At 43.4% G+C, this 22,218-nt stretch overlaps 1 protein-coding gene across 3 annotated transcripts in view; it reads left to right on the plus strand.

Annotated features, from left to right (window-relative positions):
* The window catches only part of SLC23A2 (solute carrier family 23 member 2), a 121,288-nt gene that overhangs the window by 51,985 nt on the left and 47,085 nt on the right, over positions 1–22,218 (plus strand). For all 3 annotated transcript variants that reach the window (XM_075858542.1, XM_075858541.1, XM_075858540.1), the window contains 2 exons: positions 12,885–12,983; positions 20,071–20,187. In XM_075858542.1, the coding sequence (XP_075714657.1) occupies positions 12,885–12,983; positions 20,071–20,187 (216 nt within the window). The remainder of the gene's footprint in view (positions 1–12,884; positions 12,984–20,070; positions 20,188–22,218) is intronic.

Raw genomic sequence — 22,218 nt, forward strand, 5'->3', positions numbered from 1 at the left:
CCTTATCTACTATATAGCAATACTCATAACCTCGACTACCTCCGTTTACCAGGAATCCGATGAAAGTTCACTTTCTCAACATTGCAGGAAAAATAAATAATAACTTGGATCTGATAAGGAATAGTTTATTGCCCTTCTGCTCCACGGGAGGTCTCCGTCCTCTCTGAGCTCGCCTATGTTATGGGTTTTCTTTTGAAGTTTGGAATTACTTATCGTAGAGTGTCTTTGGAACTCGTTCCGGAAGTGAACATTGTCCATTATGAGTGAAGCACTTACTATAACTGTATATGGCAGCAATGAACTGTAGGAGATTATATATATATATCTATCTCATGTTCTAGGGTACTGCTGCATTGTCATTACTGCTTGTGTTTGACATAGGCAGCCAAAGACCTTGGATTTAACTAGTTGTTTCCTCTACTTGAGCAACCTCCAGAGTGACACAATGGTTTTTAGCTGCCTATAAAGGGTTTTTACTTCTGTATTACCAATTTTACAAAACTTTCGAGTTCAAAATAAAATTTTCTGGTTAAAGGACAACTCTAGTTGTTACATAGTATTGAGCTGATAACACTCTCCCAATCAATCAATCAATCAATCAATCAATCAATCAAGCGTCCTTCCTGTAGAATAGAAATGTAAAAGTACCATATTCTGTTATTTTAGATACATCATTCATTTCCAGCTGACGTTTTCTCATTATTTTCCACTCTGGGTGGAGCTTAGTAGTCACATGTTAATGTGTACCTGTCTACTCATGGCTACATAGGTTAAAGGAATCCTCATAAGTGGGTTGAGTGACCCATTTTGCACCATGGGAATATACATCTTGGAGTTAACAGCCAATAGCTGCTACAATGTAGAGTCCGTCCATACTGTTTTACCAAATACAGGGAGCACAAAAGGGCAGATTAAGTAAGACTGCCGTTTTATACGCCGATCTTCGCTATCTTTTCCGCTGGATTAACTCCTCTTAATAAATCTAACGCATCTTCATGCTGGCCATGCATTCATTTCCCCCTATCAGACATGAAATAAGAAAACATGGATGCTCCCCTCACCGCTCCTCTTCACTCCCCCCCCCCCCTCAGGCTCTCACTACCCCCCCCCCCTCAGGCTCTCACTACCGTCTGTGGCTCAAATAAGGCACTGACGCTGAGCAGTGCAAGAGCATTAAATGCAACGCAGTATCTTTACCTTGCTATGCCCCACATGGTGAAACCTACGCCAGCTAGGAGTTAGCATAGATTTCCGCTATAATTATCAGTGTAAATTATAATAAATCTGTCAAGCCATGGCCCTTTTGGTAAGCCATGCCCTTTCCCCAAAAGTGGCAAGAATGGCATAAAAGGCACAAAAGTTGCAAATTCCAACGCAAATTGGGATTTTTGGGCCTTTCAGCAAATTTTCTACACCAGAAAACTTGAAACGTTGATACGTTTTACCCCATTGCTTTTTGGTATAATAGGACCATATAGAATAGAATTTTATTTTATATAAAGAATTGCTGGGAAACAAATGGATGTATTGTCCCTTTTGGATGATGCAGTGGAAATTGGTTCACGGAGCTGTACTGATAAGGATTTTGCTCGCTATCATTGGAACTACTTTACTATTCTCCTCTAGCCATTAAATGCTGGGGATTCTGATTCTTGTGAGACGTCATTTCCCAGAATGATGTACAAGTTCACAGTATATTATAGCAATGACTTTTTCATGAATTTGTTTTGTTGTATGCCATTGATAAAAGGTTATCGGAGTCTGCACACAACATGAAGCCGTGATATTTGAAACCCCCCCCCCCCTCCGTTTTTTTTTTATCGAACTCCTTAATTATTTGCTGCATGCCCTAGATCTGCTGCTTTTATCCAACTGTCTGGTTGCCATGGAAACATGCTCCTTGCCGCTCATTAAAGTAGCATTCTTTATGGTTTGGGGAGAATATTCGTCGCTCCTCCACCCTCCTCTCATCCCGTATCCCAAAATGTGACATTATACAGTGTGCTGAACACTACTGTGCTCTTCATGACTGTGACATTGTCTGGCAGGAATTGAGGTTTAATTTTGTGCTTTTATTAGAGCACAGACCCTATAGACTCATTCCAGTATTAATGTGTTTAATATTTGCTTGGGTTCCATATACAGTATGCATTAATATATAAGCTCACATATAAAGCTACATTCAGCTTAGATTGCAGCATGGTTAGGTAACTATAGGGCACTAAACTTTCCCATCCAGAAAGCAACTAAGTACACATCAATGAACTTGACTTCCACCGGCCGGAGAGAGAACCTATGTTGTCCCATGTTCAACCTCTTCCATGCGTAAGAGAACCTCGTGCAGAAGGGGATACCACGTTCTCCAGCTCTACTTCCTGCTAAGAAATTTCATTTTCTGCCCAATAGTTGTCCAGATCTTTTTAAATTAAGGCATCTATAAAATATTTTTGTTTATATAGTGAGGAAATATTACAGGCTTACAGTATTTACCAATTGAAAGTGAGACAAGGTAATGAACTTTCTGCTCTCGAGCCCGAACTTATGTGTAAAGGGTAACTTAACTTTCAGAAAACTTCTGATATGCCACTATGACACGTCCGGTATTGATCAGTGAGGGTCTGAGCACGGAGACCCCCACCGATCACTAAAACGGAGCGACAGAAGCGCTCGGGTGAGCGCTGAGCCACTTAGTTTCTGATCAGCTTTTCTCGGAAAGTGTACGAACTCAATAGACTATGAGCCCATACACCGTTACATCGGCTTTCCGAGAAAAGCCGATCAGAATCTAAGCAGCTCAGCGCAGCCCCCACCCATCAAAGCTTCTGACATGTCGCAATGTTTTCTGAAAGTTTTTAGTTACCCTTTTTAAGGTCAACTAATGGAGCTGGGAATATCCTCTTAAATGGATGTTGGTCAGATCTTGTGGGGTGGAAAGTTCAGCTTTGGCTGTGATCAGAGTCGTTTCACATCGCTTGTTGTGAGTTCAGAGAAGTTGGTTGGAGAACAGAGTTAGGGTATGTGCACACGTAGTGACCAAAAACGTCTGAAAATACAGAGCTGTTTTCAGACGTTTTTTGAGCAACTCGCGTTTTTCGCGGCATTTTTTACGTCCGTTTTTGGAGCTGTTTTCATTGGAGTCTATGAGAAAACGGCTCCAAAAACGTCCAAAGAAGTGTCCTGCACTTCTTTTGACGAGGCTGTATTTTTACGCGTCGTTGTTTGACAGCTGTCAAACGACGACGCGTAAATGACAGGTCGTCTGCACAGTACGTCGGCAAACCCATACAAATGAATGGGCAGATGTTTGCCGACGTTTTGTAGCCCTATTTTCAGACGTAAAACGAGGCATAATACGCCTCGTTTACGTCTGAAAATAGGTTGTGTGAACCCAGCCTTAAGGACAAAGTAACTTGGAATCACCGGAGCCTCGCATGTTAATGCGGTTTATATGCATTTGGCTTTATTAGACGGTCTGGTGTGCAATATTGTTCTGAGATATGCAGTGGATTTTATCCCAGGGCTCTACAGTGTTCCGCAGATGGGAAGCCCCTTTAATCTGTAAGGCCAGGTCTACACCTAGACTTTTTGTAGTAAAACGTAATTTATTTTCGCTATTGAGCTACAGATGAAGTGAAAATGAGTACATTAAGTTGCATGCAATAGTGGACTGCAGCTGTCACTCAATAGTTCAAATCAATAGTGTAGTTCTACAAAAAGTCTAGATGTAGCCCTGGCCTAACTCAAGGACATGAACGTTAGAGGGATGGACCCACATATGAGACATTTTCTCCATTCACCGGCTACTTTGACCACTTCGTCCCTGGCACAGCTGAAATCCCAACTCATTGGACCTCTTTATCAGTGCAAATGTCTCGCGTGTCAGAATATATAGAATTCTATAGAATATAAAACACTACATATGTCTCAAATATTGCCTCCCTACATACTTTGTAAAATGAATTGATGAAATCTTTTACCTTGTTAAGGCTATTTATTTTAGCCAGAACATTTTATGCCATAACTTATGTTGGATGATATGAACGATCATAAGCCATTTTTATAAAGCTAGTATCTTAAAGGGTATGTCTACCTTTGAAGTAATTAAAATTATTTTGGTTACAATGTATATAAAATACAAAATGAAGCAACTTTGCAAATAGTCTTGGTTAAAAATCTCTTACACTTTTGTGTCTAAAGCTTTTTTTTGTAGACATGTCTCCGTGGTTACAGACCACAACTAACCCCTGTGTAGTCTGATTAGGGCTGGTTGATTATGACCTAAAATCATGATTAATTGAACAAATAACTTGGTGTACAATTAATAAATGATTTTTAGGCCACATCCCTTTTTTCAAGTCACACCCCCTATTTGCATGCCATGCAATTTAACTCATCCCCTGAGCCTTCTGTATACTACTGTATATAATATACCCCCGACACTGCCCCTTACACCGTATAATATCCCTATAGCTGCCCTCCATGCAGTAATGCCCCAATGCAGTATAATGCTCCAATAGTGCCTAATAAAATACATACTCGCCTAACCCCGTTCCAACAGCGAGTAGAGGAGTTCTCTCCAGTCTGTGTGGGATGATGGGCTAATATACAGGGACCCCCATTATCCCTTTATATACCAGCCTGCCATCATCTGTGTATATACCATTAGGACGGGCACTGTCCGCTCATCGTTGCACGTGGGCATTGGGGCTAACCAGAAGTAAATGGGGCGGGCATTGAGGAGACCGTGGACCAATAAGCTGCCTGAAATGCCGGTATATGTCAAAAGTGCAGCGGACTCTGAATACAGAAGCGCTGAGCCGCTCACGGCTCAGCATAGATCAGCACGAGGCAGTGACATCGCACATGTCTGCACCGTGAGCGGCCAATGTTATGCAGTGAATAGTAAAGCAGGTCCCCTGCTCCACTATAGAATTGAACTGTATCTGCGTCCTGTGGAAACTGGGAAGAAAAAACTGAATGCGCAAGATGACCTTCATTATCTGCGCCGAATTTCGGTTTAGTTTTTTTCCAATTTTAATTGCCTAGCCCTAAGTCTGATCCAACTTCTTCCAAACCTAGCAAGTGTATGTTAGCAAGAAACAGAGTTGTTTTATTTGTATGCCGTAACCATAGAGACACACAGGTCTGTCTACAGCTGTAGACACCACGATAAACTCTGTTGCTTAATTATTTTTTCTTTTACTTTAAATTCATTAAAGCAATAAAAAAATATTGCGAAGGTGTTCATATCCTTTAATAGCATTGCCGCCTTCAGCCTGATCCTTGAAGATTATTGTAATTCTGATTGTACATGAAAAGATTGGGTTTGACTGATCACTGGCGATCGACACTATTCTTTGTCATAGCCAATATAGCTGAAACTTCGCTTAGGCTAAATTCACACTGCAAACTAGAAAGCTCCCGGCGTATATGTCTAATGTATCCATAGGGCCCCATGTACCTGATGGAGGCCAAAACATGGTACACGTCAATATATACTTTTCCCCACTGTATAGAATAGTGCGGTCTGCTGCGCTATTTCATACACAGCGAACAACTCGGAAACGAGTGGCCGCGGGTATTTTCTGCCTCCCATTGATTTCAATGGGGGGTCAGAGACGGAACCGCGTCAAGAAAGGACATGCCGCTTTTTCTTCCCGCGAGCAGCTAAAAGCCGCCCATGGGGAAAAAAGGCCTATGCCTCCCATTGAAATCAATGGGGGGCGTTTTCAGACGTTTTTTGGCACGGATTCGAACTCGGTTTCCACGTCAAAATTGGTGCCAATAAACATGTGAACAGGGCCGAAGGAGCCTTGTTCCGCCCGCTAAATCATGGAACCTGGTCCTTATCATTCAGCTTCAAGCAAGTGCGCCCCTCTATACAATACCTCATCCCCTGTGCGGCTTAGTAGACTGCGTTCAGCGCAGTAGGAGGTGGTCGAGTCTCGGCATACAGGCTGCACACTAGATATGGGGAGGGAGAGGAGGCCGGTAAGGAAGACCTCCTATAGGTTGTTTTTTTAACATCAGATCCCATGGGTGACGTATTCCTCTGTATGTAGAGGAATATGCTGTACTAGCCTTTGGGTAACAGATACCTAGTCGTGGCATCTATTAACCATAGGCTTTGTCATCTCTTAAACATATACGTCAGGAAAATGTCATGAGAGTTCATGATGTTAAACGTGTCCCAACATAGTCTGATGTGACTGTTAGGCCTGCGTTTAAGTATACGTTGGGAGTGTCTCCCTGTGGAGAAATGAAACCTAGGCCAGAAACGTGATGTGACTGGGGCCTGGGCTGTCTGCGCCTTCTAGTCACAACCTCCCACTGTTCTTACTATAATGTCATCCTCTTCCTTCACACTGCAGCCCTCCTGTGCCTCATACTTTACCTCTTCCTCCCCTCTCCTGACTGCAGCCCTCCTGTGCCTCATACTTTACCTCTTCCTCCCCTCTCCTGACTGCAGCCGTCCTGTGCCTCATACTTAACCTCTTCCTCCCCTCTCCTGATTGCCCTGTGCCTCATACTTACCTCTTCCTCTCCTGACTGCAGCAATCCTGTGCCTCATACTTTACCTCTTCCTCCCCTCTCCTGACTGCAGCCGTCCTGTGCCTCATACTTAACCTCTTCCTCCCCTCTCCTGATTGCCCTGTGCCTCATACTTACCTCTTCCTCTCCTGACTGCAGCAATCCTGTGCCTCATACTTAACCTCTTCCTCCCCTCTCCTGACTGCAGCAGCCCTGTGCCTCATGCTTAACCTCTTCCTCCCCTCTCCTGACTGCAGCCGTCCTGTGCCTCATACTTAACCTCTTCCTCCCCTCTCCTGACTGCAGCCGTCCTGTGCATCATACTTAACCTCTTCCTCCCCTCTCCTGACTGCAGCCGTCCTGTGCCTCATACTTAACCTCTTCCTCCCCTCTCCTGACTGCAGCCGTCCTGTGCATCATACTTAACCTCTTCCTCCCCTCTCCTGACTGCAGCCGTCCTGTGCCTCATACTTAACCTCTTCCTCCCCTCTCCTGACTGCAGCCGTCCTGTGCATCATACTTAACCTCTTCCTCCCCTCTCCTGACTGCAGCCGTCCTGTGCCTCATACTTAACCTCTTCCTCCCCTCTCCTGACTGCAGCCGTCCTGTGCATCATACTTAACCTCTTCCTCCCCTCTCCTGACTGCAGCCGTCCTGTGCCTCATACTTAACCTCTTCCTCCCCTCTCCTGACTGCAGCCGTCCTGTGCCTCATACTTAACCTCTTCCTCCCCTCTCCTGACTGCAGCCGTCCTGTGCCTCATACTTAACCTCTTCCTCCCCTCTCCTGACTGCAGCCGTCCTGTGCATCATACTTAACCTCTTCCTCCCCTCTCCTGACTGCAGCCGTCCTGTGCCTCATACTTAACCTCTTCCTCCCCTCTCCTGACTGCAGCCGTCCTGTGCATCATACTTAACCTCTTCCTCCCCTCTCCTGACTGCAGCCGTCCTGTGCCTCATACTTAACCTCTTCCTCCCCTCTCCTGACTGCAGCCGTCCTGTGCATCATACTTAACCTCTTCCTCCCCTCTCCTGACTGCAGCCGTCCTGTGCCTCATACTTAACCTCTTCCTCCCCTCTCCTGACTGCAGCCGTCCTGTGCATCATACTTAACCTCTTCCTCCCCTCTCCTGACTGCAGCCATCCTGTGATTAAGGGTATGTTCACACGCTTAATAAAAATACGTCTGAAAATATGGAGCTGTTTTCAAGGGAAAACCGCTCCTGATTTTCAGCAGTTTTTTTTTTAGCAACTCGCCTTTTTTATGGCTGTTTTTGGAGCTATTTTTTTATAGAGTCAATTAAAATACGTCTCAAGAAGTTACATGCACTTCTTTTTACGCGCCGTTTTTTCAAAACAGCCACGTAAAAAAACGGCCTGTTGGAACAGAACGTTTTTTTCCATTGAAATCAATGGGCAGATGTTTGGAGGCATTCTGTTTCCAATTTTTCGGCCTGAAAAACTTCTGGAAATAAGCCGTGTGAACATACCCTAATACTTAACCCCTGCCTCTCCTGACTACAGGCATCCTGTACCTCATATTAACCCTCCCCTGACTTCAGCCATTCTGTGCCTCATACTTAACCCCTGCCTCTCCTGACTACAGCCATCCTGTGCCTCATACTTAACCCCTGCCTCTCCTGACTGCAGCCATCCTGTGCCTCATACGTAACCCCCGCCTCTCCTGACTGTAGCCATCCTGTGCCTCATACTTAACCCCTGCCTCTCCTGACTGCAGGCATACTGTACCTCATATTAACCCTCCCCTGACTTCAGCCATCCTGTGCCTCATACGTAACCCCTGCCTCTCCTGACTGCAGCCATCCTGTACCTCATACTTAACCCCTGCCTCTCCGGACTGCAGCCATCCTGTGCCTCATACTTTTTTCCACTCTTTCATTTATAAAGTGCCACATGCTGAAACCCTCTCTACCCTTCCTAGTAAACGGCTATCCCATCACCCCCTCATACCACTCCTCTCAGTATACCATGAACTTGTGGTGACATTTGATCTTACATTGGGTGCGGAGAGACTGGTAGCGTACTAGGTGGTACAGTTGTCGAGGAGACCATACAATGCCAGAAGATTCTGGTGAACAGATCAGTTACCTTGGCAACTGTACCACTCAGTCTACCTGTGTTTCTTTGTTCCACTGCCCGTTTTTGCATTGTGAAAGTGACACATGGAAATCACAATGACATGACATTTTGTGTCATCCTGTATGTAGGGAAAAATAAGACCCGACTTGCAGTTATTGTCAGATTTATTTTGCAATCACAATTTGTATGCAATATATAATAATGTATTTATAATTTTTATTGTTAGCCAATAAAGGTATCATACCTATTATACTTTTGGCTTTTTTGACACTAAAGTATTTAACATTTCATATGCAATATATAGAAATTGCAGCAGACTGTCATTTGTATGCGAGTGGCGGATCTCGATTACAGAAATGTCTGAAATTCGTCACAAACATCTGAATGGGGTTTGTAAAAATGACACACACGTGCTACAGAAACAACCCCATTCACAAGTATTGCAACCTATCATCAGTGAAAGAAGGGGGCACGAGGGCTCTAAATAGTGCGCGGAGCTGGAAAATAAAAACCCTGTGCAACATTGGCCACCAGGTGAGGGTGCAAGGAATCGCAGCCGAGCAGGGACACCGGAAATGTTTACAAACACGGTATAATTGTTGGCAGATTCCCCCCCCCCCCCCCCAACAATCAAATGTGTGTCTAATCTGTCACCCTGACCTGTCTGCCAGTGGAAAAAAGGATCGATCATGTTGGATTTCAACAGTCCAATTCTTTTTTTTTTTTTTTTTTTTTTTTTTTTTTTTTTTTTGCCGGGATATAAGTAGCGTCAAAGATGTCTTCCATTCATCTGCTGTATAACGGTAAATTTGCATACAGTGGACACTAATATATGTACTGTATGGCAGTGAACTCTTATTGTCACATTGTGACATCATGTTGCCCATACGTGCTGTTTGAATGCATATCCTGCCTAAATGATATTGGAGTGGATAGATCTTGGGCAGGGGCTGCCCATACATGCTGCAACAATGTGACGCAAAGGTCTTGTTTTACGTTCAGGATTAGACGAGGATTTTGACACAGATTCCGCACAGAAATCCTCATTAGATCCGCTAACACTCTAATGTATGTAAATGGGGTCTTTGTAACCCTGTTCACATCCTCCGTTAAGTCCTGTGCAAATTTTTGTCTACTTTGTGGGAAAAATCTCCCACAGGATGAATGAGCATGTTCCTTCTTCTCGTGAATTCTGCTGAAAACGTCGATTAACCCCCTTTAAATTGGTCTAATCCTAGTGCGAGTCCACGGTACATCAACTGCACATCCACGGTAGAAATCAGTGTCAGCCTTGGATTTCTTCCGCATATCCTATTGTAAATACATGTTAAATTTGCCATAGGCAAATCTGTAATGTGTGAGCGTACCCATAGTGTGAGCGTACCCATAGTGTGAGCGTACCCATAGTGTGAGCGTACCCATAGTGTGAGCGTGCCCATAGTGTGAGCGTGCCCATAGTGTGAGCGTGCCCATAGTGTGAGCGTGCCCATAGTGTGAGCGTGCCCATAGTGTGAGCGTGCCCATAGTGTGAGCGTGCCCTTACTGTGAGCGTGCCCTTACTGTGAGCGTGCCCTTACTGTGAGCGTGCCCTTACTGTGTGCTTTCATAGCTTTGCCCTCTGTACGTAGTTGGATACCACAGGCTGTGCACCCCACTGAATGTACACTATATGGGGGATGCAATGATAAGAAGAGGGGATGTTCTTTTGAGGCAAAAAAAAACCCTGCAATTCAGCTGCATAAAATGTTCTTACAGTAAGTGACTACTTTGGCTTTTATTTAATTCTATTTGAAAGTCCAATTTCCTTGAGGTTCCTCCTCAGGAATCGCTTTACTCGACCGAAAGCTGCTGAGTCACTTGAAGTCATCACATATACGTAACCGGCCTGTGTCAATGCTTTTCAGTGTATCTTGTGATACTTCATCTGCAAGCACTTGCTTATCTGTAGCCTGAGGTCTTTTCTTCCAAAATGTTGTGTTTGCCAAGCACAATGTAAGAATATTTATAATGCATGATTTAAAGTGACAGTGTTCATAAAATACTTCCAGTATCTACACATATTTGGATAGATTCATGACAGAATAAAAAATAAATCTAATATTTGACTTGGGGCAGTCAAGTAATAACAATGTAAATGTAGTGGATCCCTAGTGATGTGCTTTTCACTAGAAAATGTAATATCCTGTGGCCAATAATGACCAACAATTCAGCCAATTTTAGGGGCATGGAACTCGAATTCAAAGATCCCCAAAGAGAGATTTCTTGTCATGCTCCGCCCCCTCAGACCCGGCACTAGTCCTATTAGTTTTGTCCAGAATTCAAATGATTGGTGGTTTTAAAAACTGCTATTTTATGATGACCTCTTTCGTACATACACCTCCATTTTTGAGCGCAAATTCAATTATGACTGCAATGTACTTTTAATAGGAAAAATTGGATACAGAACGTTTACATTAAACAACTTACTTCGCAAATAACATTACCATTCTTTTTATGTATGATTGACCAATTTTAAAGGGTTTGTCTCATGAAAAATTAAACCTTTTACAACTGTTATTCCCAGGGAAGCTTTGGCCAGCTATGCGTCTTACCTGCTGCGGCTTTTGCAGGCGAAATGTAGTAATGTATGTCAGCCGTTCAAATGATTGGCCGATCATCTAATACACGGACGGCCGAGTCTGCGAATCCAGAGTAATTGTTTTTTAGCAGCTGCGGTTCCCTGATGGGGGACGCTTACTCTAGAATGTCCATTTGCTGTAATGGGGTATATAGAAACGGGTTGTATTAGCGAGATAACGCCAACAATGATTGTTTTGCGCTTTACACTGGGCAATTTTCGTTACAATAACATAGGGATCATAATGATGATTGATATGTGTACACAGGCCTTTCTAACAACCTATTCATTAGAACGGAGATCACTTTTTACTGTGTAATGATTTTTAGCCACAATCTTAATTCCCACATAATCCGTTTTTGAGACTTTCTAGTCTAGACCTGGTGACATCCCAGTTTTTTAGGTATTGCAGCAAAACTAGTGGAGAACATCAGCCCGCGGGTGCAGGACCACATGGTAAAGGAGTGTATGTTCCTTATTTCTATTGTTATCCAGATCCTCTCTGTTGTTCTTCCATGTCCAGCACTTGTGATGTTACCCAGCATTGTGTTCTATGCCAGGGCAGTGACGAGAACACGTTTGCTTTGGGTAAGGTAGAAGTTAGGGCTCCATGATGTCTACAGAAACAAATTGCTGGTAACATTGTCTCGTGAAGTGTTTTTTCTACTACTATTTGCTACAATGTGGATGTGGTTGATGTTGCCTCCTTCGACTGTAACATGTGATGGCCTTTTATATAATACCTCTGGAAGTTCTCTATGAAACTTTATGTAACGTAACCTCGTGTAGTAGGTGGTGGGGAGCCGGATGAATATTACTGTAACTCTGGTTCATGAGTCTTCATTCTTGAGACAGGCTTTTCCCCCGGGAATGATAGTTGGGGGTCGTGCACGTCGCCATTACATATATTCACTCCCAAAGTTCTCTTCTTGAATCTGATAAGACTAAATAAAACGACAAAAATAGTGAATTTGTAATGAGTCAGGACTTTCATATTGTTCCAGAACAAATATTAGCTTCTATGTGTAAATGTCACTTCTCCAAAGGGCAGCTCAGAGAAAGTAGTTTAAAGGTAAGAAAATCCTTTAACTATTGTACCGCTGGCCAGAACTTGCACAAAAGATCTGCTAGGTATTCCAGTGCCCCCATTATGTCCCTCGATACTCTTACTCTCGTGTTGTCCAACCAACTTCTACTTGTATATTCGATCAGAGACACAGCGGAGAAAAAGCTATATAATGGGTTAAGTTTAGTGCAGGGCCTGAGGGGGAGGTGCATGACACGAGAGAATATCTGAGACACGCCCCTTCTCTCGGCATCACAATACTTTTATTTCTGACTTGCTGGGGACTGGCATCTATCTTTTCTCTTTAGAGGGAATTGGTTTGGAAATGGTTTGTCCTCCATTTGCAGCAACGAGTGACCCTGCAAGAAGATTTCGTGAAAGGGCAATGATTTGCCCGTCACTTCTTGTAGGATTCTTGTTTCATGGCGGAAAGTCTTTACATGTTCTTCCAACTTTATATTCCTTATTACTCAGCCATCCAAGAATATATTTGATAGGATTTTTAATACATAGCCATGCGTAAGTGTATTCATATGCTTCATGTTTATTTTTTATTTTGTTTTCATTGTAGGTGGTGATAAATGGAGGCGCCACACCCAGCGTGGATCAAGATACAGAAGACACGGAACTAATGGCGATTTATACAACGGAGAGTGTGATCGCTGAGAAGGTAGTCCTTTTTAATCTGCATGCAGTGTCACATGATCAGGTAGTTGACATGGCACTTGATGCCCTGTTGGTGGTGAAACATGGTGTGCCCATGTTCGCATAGATAGAGCATTTGTTCAGTTTGTAAAAACGGGCATCTAAGAGAAGTAATGACAGCTAGGGTGGGTATAATGCAGTATTTCCATGCCCATACTGGTAAAATAAGGGCTCATATTTAGTCAGATTAGCCGCCACCTAATATATTCTCCTACCCACATGTCATGTACTTGATTTAACCCAGAATGCAATTCTTCTCTCTACACCACGGTAAGACAATGCGCGCTACAAAGGCTGTATTACTGGATTTGCCAGCATAGGTGCTCGAGGTGTAACAAGTCTTGAGTAATCCGTGATTGCTTGGCTCTCACATTCTTAAGGAAGTATCAGGCAACTACCCTGCATCGCTGTCACATTGATTCCTCTTACTCGCTTCGTGTAATGACTTATTTTTGTTGCCATGTTTGTCTTGCGTATATCCACAAGGCATCACTCCTTTGTCCCCGGCGTGTTTGTACGGAGTTATATTGGCTGCGCTTGACAGCGTAATTATTATTATTTTTTTATCTCCGACAATGAATTCTAACATTTCACACTGCGGCTCTGTCGTAAAAGTTGGGTCATTCATAGCCTTGAAAAAATAACTAGAGCAAGGTTATAAATTATCGCAACCTAGGTTTTTGTCAATTTGGAAAATAAAAATGGCTGCTTGGTATTCATTTTGTGCAGGGTATTTTTCAGACAAACTCCTGCTTTATGGCGTCCCCTCGATGTAGAGTTGTGCGTGTGTTTAGTTGAAAGTGAAGCTCCATTTTTGTGGAGTAAAATTTTTTTTTTTTTCTTTCTTGTAATAGTTCTAAATAATAATCATTCATGTATGGCCCAGTTCACACAATTTGTTGACGCAGAAACCGCGTCTGAATCGGCGCCAAAAAAAGACACCAAATCTCCATTTATTGATTTTAATGGTAAGTAGAAGAGCTTGCTTTTTTTTTACCTCAGGCCTTTTTTTTGATCGCTTGCAGGGGGGAAAAAAAAGCGACATGTCCCATTTTGGAGCGGTTTCCACCTGTAAACCTTCATTGAAATCAATGGGAGGCAAAGAAAAGAAAAAAGAGCGCTGATCTATGAAGCATTCTTATGACATGGCTTTTTCATTTGCTTAATACAAAAAAAGGCTATATTCACACAGATGTTAAAAACAGATCGACTGTCAGTTTTTCAGAGTCGTTTTGCTGACGCTCTGGTCGGGAATTTTGGCATCTCAAAGCCCCTAACGTCACTGACATATGTCGTGTGAATACAGCCTACAAGAAAAGCCTAAAAAACACCTAAAATCCTAAAGGAATTTTGAGGCAGATTTATTTTTCTAATAGTAAAGGATATTCAGTCTCCTGTGCTGGTAGTCTAAGGCTATGTTCACACGGAGGAATTTTTCTGCCTCCCCTTTAATATAATAGTAGTTGAACTCTTCTTTTTCCTGCTAGCTGATATTTTATTTTTTTTAGCTAGTGGGGAAAGGAATCGTTCTGCCTGATCTTCGGCCAGATTCCGCCCGAACCTCCCATTGAAGTCAATAGGAATCTTCCTGCCAACCGCAAGATTAATTCCGTGGCGGATTTTGCGGCAGGACCCGCCACAAAAAAATCCACCGTGTGAACTGACCCGTAACCTATTATTGAAGTGAATGGGAGTAGGAATCTTTTGCGGGTGGGTTTTGCGACTGGACCCACCAAGCAAAATCCGCTGTGTGAACGTAACCTAAGAAAGTAAAATGAGCACAACAAAGTGTAGTCACCAGGAAGGGTTCGGTTTTTAGTTTAGGGTATCTGTACAATGTATTCTCCACGCTGAAGCTCCTCCAGCCAAGGGTTAATCAGTAGGCCAGAGGGCTTGACCTCCTTAGTTCTATCTTAGAGAGAGTCCTGTTCAAAGGATTTGTGGCTTCAGGGAGGTTACCTCTCACGGCCCTCATGTCCGGCTGGAAAGACTCACCGGGGGGAGCGGAGCCACCAGAAATGCCTGCGCATAAAGGAGGAAAATACTGATGAATAGTGTTTTTTTTGTTTGTTTTTCTTCACGTTTTGAGGTTTTTTCTTTCCCCACTAAAGCCACGTTCAAGCATTTCACACACAAGTATTTCATTGATGGAATGAGCATAGACTTGATGCCTAATTTGTCATTGAATAAAGCGGGTCATACATTACCAATTCCAGAGGGACGTTTTCTGAACAACTTGACGTTCATGGTTGGTTTGTGAAGGTTGTTGTTTTGGACGACAACGCCATAAGTTTTAATGGCAACTCTCCAATCGATATCTGCCATGATCTGTGGTCTGGTCTGGGCTTCTATTGCCTTCGGTCAGTCTGTCATGTTCGACCGTGACGTGAAAAGGCGCCGACAGTTGGCAGAAAATGATCTAAATCTTATCAAATGTCCAAAATCAGTATTGTTTGACCAGCTTAAAGAGGCTCTGTCACCAGATTTTGCAACCCCTATCTGCTATTACAGCAGATAGGCGCTGCAATGTAGATAAGAGTAACGTTTTTATTTTTAAAAAACGAGCATTTTTTGGCCAAGTTATGACCATTTTTGTATTTATGCAAATGAGGCTTGCAAAAGTACAACTGGGCGTGTTGAAAATTAAAAGTACAACTGGGCGTGTATTATGTGCGTACATCGGGGCGTGTTTACTACTTTTACTAGCTGGGCGTTGTGTATAGAAGTGTCATCCACTTCTCTTCACAACGCCCAGCTTCTGGCAGTGCAGACACAGCGTGTTCTCAAGAGATCACGCTGTGTCGTCACTCACTTCCTGCCCCAGGTCCTGCATCGTGTCGGACGAGCGAGGACACATCGGCACCAGAGGCTACAGTTGATTCTGCAGCAGCATCGGCGTTTGCAGGTAAGTCGATGTAGCTACTTACCTGCAAACGCTGATGCTGCTGCAGAATCAACTGTAGCCTCTGGTGCCGATGTGTCCTCGCTCGTCCGACACGATGCAGGACCTGGGGCAGGAAGTGAGTGACGTCACAGCGTGATCTCTCGAGAACACGCTGTGTCTGCACTGCCAGAATCTGGGCGTTCTGAAGAGAAGTGGATGATACTTCTCGTCAGAACGCCCAGCTAGTAAAAGTAGTAAAAACGCCCAGATGTACACACATAATACACGCCCAGTTGGACTTTTACTTTAAACCCTACCCACTTGGACTTTTGCAAGCCTCATTTGGTTTTTCTGTATGTATCGGCAAGTCAAAAGATCTCTCTAATGGTTTATTATAGGGACATAGATCTGATTGTAGTCAATATTCTTACATGTACACCGCCTTAGGCCTCATTCACATGCGCGTGAATCACGTCCGTGTGCTGCGCATGGAAATCACGCGGAGCACACATACCCATTGATTTCAAGGGGGCCGTTCACACATGCGTGAGTTTTCTGCGTGAAACTCACTGCATGTCCTATATTGGTGCGTTTTCACGCACCTACACGCCCATTGAAGTCTATGGGTGCGTGAAAACCACGCACTACGCGGATGCACATATGTGTGCGGTGCGTGATTTGCGCATCAATTCGATAGAATTTTTTTTTTTAAAAAAAAGATGTGCTTTGTGAGTGCGTAAATAACACATGCCACTCACAAAGCACACTGATGCATAAGGCAACACACACGGACCAGATTCACGTGCGGTTTTCACGCACGTGAATCTGATACACTAGCAGAATTGCTGCGTGTTATCCGCCCGGAATTGCGGAAGGAAAATACACAGCAGAATGCAGTAGCAGCAAATTGGGTGAGATTTAACAAATATCATCCACGTGCTGCTTAAAATTTGAGCAGAAATTGACCTGCGGTGCGTATTTTTCATACCTTCAGCAAGTCCATTCCTGCTGCGGAAAGTGGACTGAATTGCGGCGTAGCTTAGTTCATGCGGCCTTATTAAAGGGATTGGCCACTGTATAGAAAAAAAATCAGAAAAGGCAATAAACCGTAAATGAAACTTGTAACATCACCACTTCTCTTTATATCATCACGCCGCTGTGCAAATAAAGGCCCCCAGCTGCCCATGTCTGTAGTGTGGAAACAATTTTGTCGCATCCATAAGAGGGCGCCGGTCATTTGAATAAATCACGTGACTTCTACCTCAGCACCCTCTGCTTTCGCCCGGGTGCTGAACAGTAGCTGAGCGGTGCTTTGTTTACTTTGCTGCACCAATGACATGCCTTTATGCCCATGTGACCACTGCAGCCAATCACTGGCATCAACACTCGTGCCGATCACCGCTAAGGTGGTGATTGACCTCAGCGTGGTCATCACTGTATCTAAGTAAACCAAGACCGGCGGGGACCACAGGTGCGGTGGAGCTAGAGCAGCAGGGGATTTAACAGAGTATTACTTTTTGTAATTATTTTAGCATAATTCCTGCTGTTAAACACTTTATTTTTTTATTTTTACAATTTTGGAAAATCCTTTTAATAAAGAGCTGACGCCGTTTGCGTGAGGCCCCCTCTATTGAGGTGTATGGGCGTTATGGAAAGTGCCGAGCATTGCCCCTTTCCCTCCTCCATAATGCATGATCATGGGGTGAGCGAGGATCACCACTTTGGTCCAGCAGTTCTCTCCACCGTTATGACCACCCTTAGAATGAATCTAGTTCATGTTGGTTGTATTTGCCTTGAGAACCTCTCTCCATCCTGGCACGTTATGTCGCACACCCACAAGGTGAGCAGTTTGGGGTTTTGTCTTTTTTATAATTCTTGGGGGATTACATTTCCATGCGGCGTCTGAAACCACCTGATCCACATAATACGGGATTTAGTGCACATTTCAAATCTGGCAAATGTCTGGTCAATTTGGCAGACAGAAGTATTGTTTTAAGCTGCACGGTCTGAGACCAGATTGCAAAGTTTAAGGTCACTGTCCTAGTCAGGCCGTGTTTCTGCATTATTACATGACATGCATGGGAGTCTGATAATCCTCTTTTAAATCGTTCTGAGAACTTTAAGGAAAAACCCTTTCATGACCTCAGAATTTTCTGGTGCGTCTTGTCTGGTACGAAGTTGTGAAATGCTGCTGTTTTTTAAAGGCTATGTTAACCAGTGTGGTTTTATTTTTTAATTTAATAAACAGGTCAGTCAGTGCGATTAGTGCAACTTTCTAAATAGTTTTTATTAAAAGTTATTCTTACTTGTTGTGATAGAGCTGCTCTGTATTCTCCATACACAGCAGCTGTATCTAGCGCTAAATCCTGCATGGGTCGGGTCTGTGGGACTGATTGGTTCGAGGACAGCGGGTCCTGTGATACGGGACCCACTTTCACTGAACCAGTTCTATCTCAACAAGTAAAATAAATTTTTAATAAAAGCTATTTCGAAAGTTGCACTAATCTGACCGACATATATATATGTGTGTGTATGTATGTATGTATATATGTGTGTGTGTGTGTGTGTGTGTGTGTGTGTGTGTATATGTGTGTGTGTATGTATGTATATATGTGTGTGTGTATATATATGTATGTGTATGTGTATGTGTATATATATATATTAGTAACGGAATAGCATTACTTTTTGTAAACATTAATTTCGAATGCAAAATGTTTTTGGTATTTTTAACTAAAATTGAGTCTTTTATTTTTTGTCTCTAATTTTTGTTTGTTGCTGCAAGTATGCCCATCTAGCAGAATTACTCTAGAAACATGGGTACCTCTGATGCTGCCATAGCCCACTTGACTACACACTGTTTGGGTTGTCGCATCCATGAGGTGCCCAAAAATTATGTCAACTCATCCTTTCACACATTTGAACCAGGACTTTTCTATTTGTCTATTTTAACTTGTTTTTATGATGGTCGCTTTCAGGATCACAAAGTGGCAGGGTAGCATACCTTATCAATAAACCCACTGGTCTAGTACACAATGGTAATTATGACTTAAAGGCGTATTCCAGAATTAGATTGTATGTGGTATTGCGGCTCAGGTCCATTTACCTGAGTGGAGCTGAGCTGCAATACCAGACACAACCTCCAGATAGGTGTGGCGCTCTTTCTGTAAGAAAGCCACAATCTTTCTCTAATCTTGGACAGCCCTTTAATAAGCTTCCCGAACATCTCACACGAGTGTCTCAGGAGATTCTCTGCAGTCACCAAAACGGCTCTTATTAGTGGTTGCTTATGAAAGTTCTGGGTCCTTCCCTTCTTCTGCGCTCCCGTGGCATTCTAGAGTGGACACCTGCACCTACCCACCACCTTCATTCAGCGTCTGTGGCAAATATCTTTCTAATGTCTAGTCTAAAGTCATGGCGCCATCTGTTGGCATGACTACCGATATATTAAATCTTGTGGCTATTAGCCGTTAGTATAATTACTATGCAAATAAAATGTCAAGACTGAATTTAATCAAAACCCCCTTTCCTCCGATCTGGAATTGTACGCTTTATTGCCTCTGGGTACATTTATTTTTTATCTTGTGTCTATTTTGTTTACGGATTGTGTTTTTGTAGGGCAAGAGGTAAAATCCTGGGGTGAGGGTTTCACATTGTGAAATCCCGCTATCCATTCTCCTTTATCACCATGCCTTGAGTATAACGGAAGTGTGTCAGGACAGTCTGGAAATCCTCTTATCAGAACACAATGTCTTCATGTTGTCAGACAAGGTTGTTTGGGGTCTGCCAATGTCAAACATGAGGGCATCGGCACACGGACTGAGCAAGGCAAAGCAACGTCCTTTAATAACTAGGTTGATAGGCAGCATGTATTTGCTATGGAAAACAATTAATATAGATGTGAGTCGTTGGTTTTCTGGTAATACAAAGTAATTCTGTCGGTTAATGTCAGACGTTCATATACAGAATGTCAAGGAGCGGTGGTTATAGGCCCCAGGTCTTTAATGCCTATACTTTAGGTGACCACTTTACGATACGTGTTTTTATTTATGTATATGGGTCTATCGCCAGAATATCGGGAACGTTGGTCTACCACTAAACCTTTCTGGACATCAGTGACTCTCTTCCATAGACTCAACGCTTCACCATCGTATCTTCTTGTCTGTTGCAGAGTTCTTTGGCAGAGACCATGGACAGCACGGAAAGCTTAGACCGCCAGCGGATGGACATGATCTATACGGTGGAGGATGTGCCTCCCTGGTATCTCTGTATCTTCCTAGGCTTACAGGTATGATACTTGGCTTGATTATTTCTATTACTTTTTAGTAGGGATGTCACGATACCAGAATTTGGACTTCGATACCGATACGATGTGTAGTATTGCGATTTCGATACCAAAACGATACTTTGCCAACAGTAATAAAAAAAAAAATTGTGATGTGAGGCACGTGGTGTGATGAATTTAACCTCCATGTGCCTCACATTAAGGCCGGATTCACAGGAGCGTGTTCAGTCCGTGATATACGGTCCGCAGGTCGGCCCCATTTGCCGGACTGAGCACACTGCAGGGAGCCGGGCCCCTAGCATCAGTTATCTATGACGCTAGGAGTCCTTGCCTCTCCGGAACTACTGTCCCGTACTGAAAACATGTTTTCAGTACGTGACAGTTTTCCCGCAGAGAGGCAGCGACGTCTAGCATCATAGATGACGATAAGAGCCTAGCTCCCTGCAGTGTGTTCAGTCCGGGAAATGGGGCCGACCTGCGGACCGTATATCACGGACTGAACACGCTCCTGTCAATCAGGCCTAATAGTAATTAACCCCATTATGTTTCTCAGTCATAATGGGTTAATGTGTGAGGTACATGATGGGGTTAATTACTATTAATGTGAGGCACATGGAGGTTCAATTCATCACACCTCGTGCCCCACAATAAGTGAAAGCAGTTTTTCTTTTATTTTTTTTTACAGCGTAAACCTCATAAATGACGCAAAAAAATTGTTGTGCAGGTTATTACGGCCGCGCCAATACTGAATTTGTGTATGTTTTATGTATTGAGACTTATTTTAATGTTTATTGTAAAAAAGGTGTATGTGTATTTTTTTTAAATTTAATATTTGTTTTTTACTTTATTTTTAAACTTTAATGTACTGGAATATATCTATATGCCAGTACATTAGCCTGTGTACGGATAGTACAGAGGCAGTTGTTAGGATATACCGAAGTATGCCCTAACAGGAAATATGGTAAGACAGCCCTGGGGTCCTTCAATGGACCCTGGGCTGTCTGTCCATACATGGTATGTCCCTCAAACGTGTTCAGGGGCATCCCCCTTCTCATTTTCCCCTGAATGCTGCAGTCCGCTTTCATCGCAGCATTCAGGGGAATAGCGGTGGATGTGAGAGTTTTTTCTGATCTCCGTCGTTATAGAGCGGGGCTGCGGCTGTGTAATACAGTCATTGCTCCGCTCCTGACATTAAGTGCGTGTGCGCGGTCAGCATGAGGTGATGCGGCCGGCGCTGCACTATAATAAGCAGCGGCGCAGGCACTGAGGACAGAACATGGGGGTGATTTGCAGTGCGCCCTCCATGTTCTGTCTTCAGTGCCGCCGCTCATTAGTGCAACGCTAGACGCATCGGATCATCTTGACGGCGCGCACTTGTCAGGACTCTGGAGCGGGGCAATAGCTGTATTACACACATCATACAGCCGCAGCCCCGCTCTCATACATTCATGTGTTACAATACTGAGCTGTGCAGCCGCACAACTTAGTATCGAAATACATGAAATAGCGGTAGCGAACCGTTTGAGGATGCACAGTATCGAAACAGTATCAAAGTTTCGAGGTATCGTGCATCCCTACCTTCTAGTATCAGGTCTTTGGATCTAAGCCTTCAACCTGGGGAAACTGTCAAGCATCCTGCAGACTTTCCCAATGAGTTCATGGAAGCAATGTCATTTTAAAGCAGGCCTGCAGGGGGCATGGTTATGGCACCTAGTCTGGGCAGCCTTGTTCACTAACACTGGTACCATTACATTCTTCCAAGGGTGGAGTCCAAGATGTCCTTGGTTATTTATGTTGCATAGTTTTATGCCTTCGGTTCTGTTCGCACTTCCGTTATTTCTTTTCCATCAGGTTTCTTTTAGCTGTTTTTGGCCACAAAACCATGACATGGTGTTCTTTTCTATTCAGTAAAAAACCAAAGCAAACAATAAAATCTGATGGACTTCTAAGTCCGCCCGATTTAATCCGCATCTTTAAGAAAATGGAAGCCATGATGCTACTGTGAACAGGCCACGTTCACACTTGTGTTATATA

The sequence above is a fragment of the Rhinoderma darwinii genome, chromosome 3 (genome assembly GCF_050947455.1).
Source record: "Rhinoderma darwinii isolate aRhiDar2 chromosome 3, aRhiDar2.hap1, whole genome shotgun sequence".
NCBI classification, from domain to species: domain Eukaryota; kingdom Metazoa; phylum Chordata; class Amphibia; order Anura; family Rhinodermatidae; genus Rhinoderma; species Rhinoderma darwinii.